Raw genomic sequence first — 8,448 nt, forward strand, 5'->3', positions numbered from 1 at the left:
CCTTCCCCCTTGCCTTTAATGCCTTCGGTGTCCTAAAGATCGCAAAAATTACTTGGACATGTCATCCAAAGGTGACATTTAGACAGACATCCCGCCGAGGAAGGCGAAAAAGCACCCTCGCTTGCCGATCTAGAGCAAGGAAAGATGTTTATATAAAACCACGGATATTTATAAAAAAAGTCAGAATAGATCATTACAATAAGATCAGGAACTGCATGTTGGCCTCCCTGCCCTTCCAGGGAACAATAGGAAAAAAAAAGATAATAGATAGATAAAGAGAGAGAGAGAGAGAGAGAGAGAAAGAGAGAGAGAGAGATTTATTCTCCTTTTTTTTAATTACTTTTTTCCTTTTTTTTTCTTTTTTTTTTATTATGGAAACAATTTAAATCAATGCCTCAGGAAAGGTAAACGTGGTCTATCGACCGGGCGATTATTTTTTCTATTAAAAATGTGTCGTAAACTTTGCCGAGCTTGGTAGTGTTTTTCTTAGCTGATCCTCAGATACAATCAAGCCATTTTCGGACACATTCCCATGTATGTAGCAGTGGTGATCTGGAGGAAGCTGTCGACGCCTGTTCAGTTAATTTAGGTTTTCTTTGTCTAATTACTGTGGAGCTTAGGGAAAAGGAGCCGGGCTCAGGGCAGTAAACTGACACTTGGGCTCTGTGTGTGGTATCCAGGCAGAGTTTGATGGAAAAAGCCTGCTTCCACTCAACTGCAGGTCACTGTCTGGGACCAGCCCCACCCCCTCCCTGCCCGTACCCACCAGCGAGCTCTCAGCACGGAGCTGCGCTGGAGACAGACGGACACACACACAGACACACACAGAACACTGCAGGCACGTTGACACGGCGTCCCGCTCTACCCGCGTCCTTCCCACCCCTGTGACTTTTGTGCAGCATCCCTGTCTACTCTGCCTCTCGTCCTGTCGCCGTCCTTCTTGCGCCTCCAGTTTGATCCTGGAGCCTCCTCCGTCATTCGAGAGCAGGACTGGTACTCCGCTGGCCCTTCTCCTCCCTGCCCCCTCCGGCGCCCCGTTTCCTTCGGCAAACGGCGTTTGCCAGCACGCGTGACCCCCCCTTTGCACCGGGGAGACGTCCCCGGGGGCCGGAGGGAGGGCGCATCCCTCTCCCTCGGACTCTATCTTTCTTGCCCCATGAAATGAATAGCATCTTATAGAGCGGTGGAGAGTGGCAAGGGGTAGCGAATAGTCTTTAAAAACAGATGTCTAGCAGGCTTGAGGGGCAGCAAAACCTGCTGCCTCGAGCTCCGCAGGGTGGGCGACCCCCTGACGCGCATCTACAATCGCGCACGACTTCATCAGCGCCCGTGTGTCCCCGGGCGCAGCGGTGGAGCTTCGGGCTGGCAGCCGCTCGCCTCGCCCCGGGAACCAGTGGGCAAACCGGTGCCTGTGGCGCCGAGGGAAAGCCAGGGCGGCAGTAAGCCAGACCGGTGCGGAGCCGGCAGCGGGAGCGAGCTGGGGATGGTGCCGCAGCGGCAGGAGCAGCAGCAGCAGCAGCAGCAGCGCCTCCTGCCCAGATGACGGGTGGACAGAGGCCAGCTGGAAAGGAGGTGGCTTCTTTCTCCCCCCTCTCCCTCTCTCTATCTTTGCTGATTTCTCGGCCACATTCAGGGGGGTTGAGGGGAAAGGGAAAAAATAATAGGTAGGTTGAAGGAACTGATAGGCGGTTGCGCTGAGCCTTTTACGCAAGGAAAGAACTATATACTAAAGAGAAACAGTGGGGAAGGGATTGGAGAGGGGGCTCTTTTGCTTCCTCTCCTTGCCGGATTAGGCAGTGGAATGGTCCCCAGGTGGGGGTCAGAGGAGGAAGCGGAGCGGCGCTGAGCGGAGCCTCCGCGGGCGGCGCGGCGCAGGCAGGGAGGGGGCCGGACAAGGGCCGGGGCCGGGCCCGTCCATCCCGCCCAGTGCCTGGCTCCAGCGGAAAGCAGAGAAGCCATTGCGCAAGAGACCGTGGAGAGGGATGCGCAGGGCGCTGCCGCCGCCCCACTGCCGCCCGCCGCGCTGAGGAGGTGCCCGGAGGACAGCGGCTCCCACCACCCCCCCACGCTCCCCCTGCGGGGCACCCCCGCCCCAGTACCCACCCCGCCCGGCTCCCCCCCTTCCCTCCCAGCCTCACCCCACCCTGCCCCATTCCCCTCCCTCCGCCAGATGACCACCGAGAGCGGGCAGCAGCGGCTGGAGCCCCCCGTCCCTCTCCGCTCCTGCAGCCCGGCTCCCGGAGCTCTCCAGATGAGCCGGCCGCCCTCCTCCGCCCTGGAGACCTCCACCTCCTCTTCCTCTACCTCCACCTCCTCCTCCTCCTCCTCGGCGGCGGCGGCGTCCTCCAAGAGCAAGAAAGCCAGCTCGGGGCTGCGGCGGCCCGAGAAGCCCCCTTACTCCTACATCGCCCTCATCGTCATGGCCATTCAGAGCTCGCCCTCCAAGCGCCTGACCCTCAGCGAGATCTACCAGTTCCTGCAGGCCCGCTTCCCCTTCTTCCGCGGCTCCTATCAGGGCTGGAAGAACTCGGTGCGCCACAACCTCTCCCTCAACGAGTGCTTCATCAAGCTGCCCAAGGGCCTGGGCCGCCCGGGCAAAGGCCACTACTGGACCATTGACCCGGCCAGTGAGTTCATGTTTGAGGAGGGCTCCTTCCGACGACGGCCTCGCGGCTTCAGGAGGAAATGCCAGGCTCTGAAGCCCATGTACCGCATGATGAACGGGCTGGGCTTCGGCGCCTCCATCCTTCCGCAGGGCTTCGACTTCCAGGCGCCCCCAGCCTCCCTCGCCTGCCACTCCAACGGCTACAACCTCGACATGATGCCTAACGCCATGGCCAGCGGCTACGAGGGACTCAGTGGCGGCCACCACGTTCCACACATGTCTCCTAACCCCGGCTCGACCTACATGGCCAGCTGCCCGGTGACTGCGAACGGGGACTACGGCCCCGACAGCAGCAGCAGCCCCGTGCCCTCCTCGCCGGCCATGGCGAGCGCCATCGAGTGCCACTCGCCCTACACGAGCCCTTCGGCTCACTGGACAGCCTCGGGGGCCTCGCCCTACATAAAGCAGCAGGGCCTCCCCGCCGCCAACGCTGCTTCCTCCGGCATCCACTCCAGCGTGCCCTCCTACTCCCTGGAGCAGGGATACCTGCACCAGAGCCCCCGTGACGACCTCTCAGGTAGGGGCCCGGAGGGGCGGGGGCGGAGGGGAGCGCGGCGCCGGAGGTGGTTTTCGCCGGCGACAAAAGTTTCGCACGGGGAACCCCAGACCACCAAGGTGTCGGAAAAGGAGATGCATTGTCTGCGGAAGGGAAAAAATACGCGTGGGTTGTAGCTGTTCTGTTTCGGGACAGGGTGGCTGTCTGGGACGGGGAGCGGTGGGTACGACTGCGAGCATTCCTCCTTCTTGCCCCGAGCCAAGAAGGAACACTCCGAGGAAAGCCGGGCTCCATGCCGGCTTCGTGCCGGCTCCTTCCCGGCTCGCACAACCCTCTCCCGATGCCGGCGACATGTTCACGGCGGCGGGAGCGGAGTTCGCCCTGACGCCCCGGGCTGCGGCTTCAATTAGCGGTGAGCGCCGCCGGGCATCTCCGCCGCCTCGGTAAACCGCGCTCCGCGGAGACGCGTCGCGGGAGTAATCAAATAAGGCGTCAAATATTACCCTCTAAACCCTACGGGAGAAAAAAAAAGTAAGAAACCCCAATCCCTAACACAAAAACCAGCCGCTTATCTTAAAAATGCTAGAGAGATTAAAGCGGCTCGAGTATATTTCTGCAACAGCAGGGAAAGAGTTTTCTGGTCTCTGTCTCCCACCCCCTCATCCCCCTCCCGGCCCGTGATTACAAAGTCTGCTCAGAAAAATCTGAGCTCAAAAATGGGTAAAAGATGTTGGGCTCTTACGGGGAATTTTTCCAAATAGCCCTTTTAAACGTGGGTCCCAGAGGTTAAGCAAACAAAGACAGTCTGGGCTGGACCACACCGAAGAGGATTTTAGCCTGACTTAACCCCTATGAGAGCGAGGTCTTGTTCAATTTTATGGGAATTTCAACAAGTAACAAATACAGGCGACCCTCAGCTCTGGGTCCCCTCCCGCCCCCTCCTTGGGAGCCTGTCAATCACTTTCCTGTCCTTCTGCGAGCGCTGGAGTCTACCCTGGCCTCCTCACAGTCTGCTGCGCCGTGGGGAGGGCGACCCCCTGAGCAAGTCACTTTACCATCACCGCAGAAGGAACGTGGGCTGTCAGGGGAAACCAACTGGTTGCAAATTTTCCTTCTTTATTAAAAAAAAAAAAAGGGAAAAAAAAGGAAAAAGAAAAGACCCAAACCTCTACATAGCCTTGATGCGGCGTCTGGGGAGAGACAGCTGCAAAGTCGGTCACTCTCCTACCAGCATTTCAGAGCAGAGGAGTGCGGAGATGAAGTGCATCCCCAGGTGGACTCCTCCGTGCCTACGGTGCTCTACTGCTGAGGTTTAAAGCAACTTTTCGGAGATAGAGGTCCTCCTCCATGTGCGTTTTAGTGCCGAGGCCAGAGGCCGACGGGTTCACAAGGGCATCCCCCACCGAACTACTTACTTTCGTCGTCAGGAATTTTTGTTTTGGTTTGCTGGTTTTGCTTGGACTTTTCTTTTCTTTTTCTTTCTTTGGATCTTTTTTCCTCTGTTTGTTTTACTATTTGCGGCCACATAGTCTACCATGCAGGGCCCATCGGGCCCACGCGTGGCTCAGGAGTGGGACTGGCAGGGGCAGCGTGGCTGGGAGGCAGCTGCCTCCTCCTCCTGCCAGACATCTGAGGTAAGAAAGCCGATTCCTGGAAGAGAGATTTTCATCCAGAAACTGTCCAAGAATACCTCTTCGAAACAAAATGCAGAGGGAGAGAGAACAAGGGTTCTGGTCTCCCCAGAGCTTCCACTATGTTTTTCGAGGCCGGGGCAGTTTAAATAGGAATTGTTTCTGTTCAAGGACGGATATAGATGCAGGCGGACCACTGGGTGCTTTCTTAATGCCGACGATGAGCGTCTGTTTCCAGCAACTCAGATTTAATGCCACCACTTTGCAAAACGGGGTTTGTTCGCTTATTTTCTACAGCTTCGGTATCTGGGCCCAGGACTTTAGTGAAAGCCATTCCCAGTCCTAGATTGACTGAAAAGGAAAAAAAAAAAGCAAACACAAATCTTTCTTCTGTGGATCCAGTCCTTATTAGTGCTTGATACATAAAATCTCTGCGGCGTAAACATTGTAGATGAGTGAAAGGAGATGCGGAAAAAGGATCCGAGCTCTTTCATTTATAATTATAACCAGCAATAATCTTTCTTTTCCTCTCCTTACAAAAGCAGTAACAAGTGATTTTCGCTTTTCCCTTTCTCTTAGTTAAATGCAAAGCACATTCGACGGCAATCGCTGTTGATCGGTCAATAACCCTCTACCCATGACAGCGTCAGGGCAGACTTAAAACCTCGAATTTACATCAGACCCAAGTATAGGAGGAAAAAATTGGAAACAGGAGGCTTGGTTCTGCTGAAAGGATTTTGAAGCTGGGGGGTTGGGGGAGCTGGATTTTTTTCGCACACTATTAAATCCTGCTAAATGATTGAATCAGGATTGTAATAAAGTGCCCCAGTTTATGGTGAGCATACCAGCAGGGTTATTAGAAAGCCGAGGAAATCCAGCGAAATAATCACTTTTATAAAGTGAGCTCTGCGGGGTGAAGGAAGGGACAATGCCGGAGGAGACGGACTGTGCGCGCCGCCGGCCGCCGCCACTGCCCAAAGGTTCGGCTCCATCATCCTGAGGAAAACCTGGGACGTTTCGCTCCTGGATTTGGTTGGGGGATTTTTTTTTTCTGTGTGTGTGGGTTCGGTTTTTTTCTCCTCCTGCCCCCTCCTTCTTTTTCTTTTGCTGACTTTTTTTTCTTCCCTTCCCTTGACCCTCGGTCATATTTGACAGGATGTCGCTAGCCGAGTTTGACATCCACACGCCAAACCAAAACCCTCTCTGGCTCTACCCTGCGGGCGTTGTTCATGCTGGATTCAGTAGGAACCCTGCCAGACTAAAGATCCCAACACGGTCCTCCGGCGCAGGGTGTTGGGGGTGGGGTGATGTCTCCCATGCGGTCCCCGAAAGGCTGCCTTAGGCTGTGGGAAATTAAAATGAGAATCTGCAAGGTCATTTGCATGTCAGTGCCACGGATGTTACTGACGAACCATAGAGTGTATCTTATGTTTATGAAAGCATACACGTGAAAAGGCATGTGCGCTCTTACATACACATAAATAAATACATGCTCTATCAACACATAAATGGATCGTGATTGGAATTCAACCTGCAACCGTTCAAGTCAAAAGCAAAAACTTTCCAGGAAAGGGACAGGGACGGGGGAGAGCCAGGAAAGATGGTAATCAGGTTCAAAAGGCTGCTACGCTTGCAGGAAAACGCGCAAGCGGCACAGTCTCCTCGCGGACACACACACCCACACCCACACCCACACCCACACACATACGCAGAGACCCACTCCCTCATCTACCCCACATGCAGAGGTTGAACTAACCCTACACGCTGGTAACTACGCGAACAGATGGATAGGCAGACAGCAGTGCGTGTGTGTCCACGCAGGAGGGATGCTCTGAGATACTCGTGCGCCCAGAACGCGGCCGGGCGCGTGTCCGTGGGCATCCATCTCCTCATGTCTTCTTCTCAGCCTGCGTTTCACGTGGTTGTGTAGTTTAGAACTTCCCCGCAGGGCAGCTTCGAGCACACTCGCGGACGATGGGTGACCTGGGGGGAATCCACATCCCCTCCTCCCTCGGGGTGATGGGACTCCATGTTTCTCTGCTCTGCAAGCGGGACAGGCTCTGCCCCGAGGGAACGTCCAAGTCAGGTGCCAGGAAAGCCAAAGAGGAGTTACCAAACCTTGCAGGGGGAAGGCGAGACCCAGGGTAAGGAAGCGGTGTGCCAGCCCTTATACAGGCAGCCTCTCCTCCCTGCGGGTGTGGGAGGAAGGGCGCTCCGACCGGGCAGAGCTCTCCGACTTCTGAGCAGCTCTTGTTATTTCCTTCTCTTGCAGTGGGACTGCCTCGCTACCAGCATCATCCCTCCCCGGTGTGTGACAGGAAAGATTTTGTCCTCAATTTTAATGGCATTTCTTCTTTTCACCCGTCTGCTAGTGGATCTTACTACCACCATCACCACCATCAAAGCGTCTGTCAAGACATTAAGCCCTGCGTGATGTGAAGGCAGAGCTTCAACAGAGACAATCAGGTGGCATTGAACAGAGCTGAGGTATAGACGGACCACCGAAGATTAAATATATTGTGCACTCTGGTAGCATTGATAGTACACGAGTCACTTAGCAAAATTACCTAAGGAAGCAGTGTTTTCGGTCCCACTCCAACCTTTGAAGGACATGTGCAGCCAATACAATGCTCCAAAGCTCTTACTAAAAGAAAAATGCCTTGTGTGATGTTTTGCATTAGGGGAAGTGTCCTTATGCCAAGTCTGACCAACTTAATCATAAACCGCCTTTCTGTGATCTAAAGGATCGAGCTTTGGGAAAGGGAACAATTCCATATATTTTTACACGAGAAAGTGTGTTTGAATAGGAAAATCAATTCTCTCAGCTCAGCACCTGCGAGGACTACCCTTTCCGTTACTGCATTAGAGGGAAATTTATTTCTTTATTTTGTTTTGTCTCTGAGCCCCACCAAGAACACTTTGTATGGACTTCAGCACCGACCAATTGATATTATTAAAACCGTATTGTTTAGCCGTTTCGTGTATAGACTTTAAGAAAAGTTCGGGTTTTCCAGTATTGCAGCAATACAACATTTTGTTTTGTTTTGTTTTGTTTTTATTTTTACAGAAGTTGTTTTCTACCACAATATTTTTAAAAAATTATTTTAAATAAGTCTCGTGTATACTCACACACTATTGCTTTAAAAGGAGAATATATTTGCACTTATGTATACTTTTTACAGTTTGCCAAAATATTTTGATGTAAAAATTTTTTCCAATAAAATGTATATAAACGACTATCACTGGACGGGCACTTATTTTCCCTCGGTTCCTTCTAAGAAAACTTCCACCCCAGCATCCGAGATCATTAAAGCTGGTATCCCAAATCCTCCAGCCGCTGGAAGTGGAGGAGGGGAGTGAGTGGTTGACCCGAGAAGGCCAGTGCCATGATTTCTGGTCTGCAAATCCTGCCCTCACTCACTTCCTACTCTGCTTTCCCCGCTGCTGTATAGGCTTTGAAATAGCCGCGGTAGAGGACACAAAAGCAGGAGGGTCCAGATTGCATGCTTCTCTTTTCGAGGACTCCTTCAGGTTCGAAATGCCCTCCCCGCTGTTTAGGGGTGCATCCAGGTGACCCCGTGTCCCCATTCCATGTAGCTCCCTGGAAGTCCCTCTGTGCCCGACGGGACTTCTCCAGGTGCGGTAGCAGGAGCAGA

The 8,448-nt window shown here is 53.7% G+C and overlaps 1 protein-coding gene across 1 annotated transcript; it reads left to right on the top strand.

The window, feature by feature from the left end:
- The first annotated feature begins 1,982 nt into the window (after positions 1-1,982).
- On the top strand, positions 1,983-7,946 carry FOXF2 (forkhead box F2). Its single transcript, XM_071552983.1, is given in 4 exon segments — positions 1,983-2,006; positions 2,008-2,073; positions 2,075-3,182; positions 7,065-7,946. Coding segments are annotated over 4 exon segments (1,365 nt in total). The 3' UTR covers positions 7,232-7,946.
- The last annotated feature ends 502 nt before the right edge of the window (positions 7,947-8,448 follow it).

This window comes from Pithys albifrons, chromosome 4 (genome assembly GCF_047495875.1).
Source record: "Pithys albifrons albifrons isolate INPA30051 chromosome 4, PitAlb_v1, whole genome shotgun sequence".
NCBI classification, from domain to species: domain Eukaryota; kingdom Metazoa; phylum Chordata; class Aves; order Passeriformes; family Thamnophilidae; genus Pithys; species Pithys albifrons.